The sequence below is a fragment of the Sciurus carolinensis genome, chromosome 17 (genome assembly GCF_902686445.1).
Source record: "Sciurus carolinensis chromosome 17, mSciCar1.2, whole genome shotgun sequence".
In the NCBI taxonomy this organism is placed as follows: domain Eukaryota; kingdom Metazoa; phylum Chordata; class Mammalia; order Rodentia; family Sciuridae; genus Sciurus; species Sciurus carolinensis.
The window spans coordinates 9,053,313-9,054,940 of NC_062229.1; the positions used below are offsets into that span (position 1 = coordinate 9,053,313).

Sequence of the window (1,628 nt, forward strand, 5' to 3'; positions counted from 1 at the left end):
TACAGGTTTTAGTGGGATGCCATTCTATTTGTCAGTATTTGTTTTTGTTTCCTGGACTACTGGAGTCCTATTCCAGAAATTATAGCCTATGACAGTATCCATTTTCCAATGGTTCTTTCAAAGTTTTAGGACTTGTTTTAATGTCTTGGATCCATTCAGAGTTGGATTTTTACATGGTAAGTGGTGGGAAGCTAATTACAATCATTTACATGTGGATATCCACTTTTGATTTCTGGTAATTTAAAGAAAGTCCATGTGATTATACACTTTAAAAGAGAAATGAGCTGCCACGTGGCTGAGAAAGTCACACCCACTGGCAGGAAAAATAAAGTATGAAGGATATCCATCCTAGGGAGAGCTTCTAAAGGGATAACTGAGATTCCAGATGGCTGTTCATTGAAACTTACCTTTACCTCCTCTAAGAGATACACCAGTAACATGGAAGCTGAGAACTACACAGTCCTATCACAGTTCCTCCTCCTGGGCCTCTCAGACGATCCCACACTGCAGCCTATCCTCTTTGGGATTTTCCTGTCCATGTACCTGGTCACAGTACTTGGGAACATGCTCATCATCCTGGCTGTCAGCTCTGACTCCCACCTCCACACCCCCATGTACTTCTTCCTCTCCAACCTGTCCTTGACAGACATCTGCTTCATCACCACCACAGTCCCAAAGATGCTGATGAACATCCAGGCACAGAGCAAAGACATCTCCTACAAAGAATGCCTCATTCAAGTGTATTTTTACCTTACATTTCTTGGAGTGGATAATTTTCTGCTGACAGTGATGGCCTATGACCGCTTTGTGGCCATCTGCCACCCCTTGAACTACACAGTCATCATGAACTCCCGGCTGTGTGTCCTCCTGGTTCTCATGTCTTGGCTCATCATGTTCTGGGTCTCCCCAATTCATATTGTACTGATGAAGCGACTGACCTTCTCCATTGGTACCAAAATTCCACATTTCTTCTGTGAAGTGGCTCAACTTCTCAAGGTAGCCAGCTCTGACACCTTCATCAATATCATCTTTTTGTATGTGTCAACTGCCCTTCTGGGCATGATTCCTATGACTGGGATCCTCTTCTCTTACTCTCAGATTGTCTCCTCCTTAATGAACATGTCCTCCATTGATAGCAAGTATAAAGCATTTTCCACCTGTGGGTCTCACCTCTGTATGGTCTCCTTGTTCTATGGAACAGCACTTGGGGTTTACCTCAGTTCTGCTGTGGCCCATTCTCCACAGGGAAGTACAATTGCCTCAGTGATGTACACTGTGGTCACCCCCATGCTGAACCCCTTCATCTACAGCCTGAGGAATAAGGATGTGAAGGGGGCCCTGAGGAGACTCCTCAGCAGATAAGTCTCTTATCTTTAATGGATCACTTACCTTAGAATTAAAGGGACATTGTCACTCCTAAGACAAATGTTATAAATTTCAATATCCTGGCTCATTTTCCACACTGTAAAACATTTATACTTTCTTCTATTGCCAACAACTATGTTCTTATGCTATTTCTATCAAGCAACTCAGTAGTTCCTTTTTTTAATTAATTTTTTTATTCTAATTTCTTGTAATTCCTTTTTAATTTTTCTTCCCTATACATAGTCAATAATGTTCCAGTTTTG

At 42.0% G+C, this 1,628-nt stretch overlaps 1 protein-coding gene across 1 annotated transcript; it reads left to right on the forward strand.

Moving 5' to 3' along the window:
* Positions 1–438: 438 nt before the first annotated feature.
* Positions 439–1,362, forward strand: LOC124969093 (olfactory receptor 7D4-like). The gene has a single exon (XM_047531918.1). It carries the CDS (start codon positions 439–441, stop codon positions 1,360–1,362), a length of 924 nt encoding a protein of 307 aa, XP_047387874.1.
* Positions 1,363–1,628: the final 266 nt, after the last annotated feature.

Coding starts and splice junctions, on each gene's coding strand:
- LOC124969093 (XM_047531918.1), top strand. CDS start 439: ATGGAAGCTGAGAACTACACAGTCCTATCACAGTTCCTCCTCCTGGGC.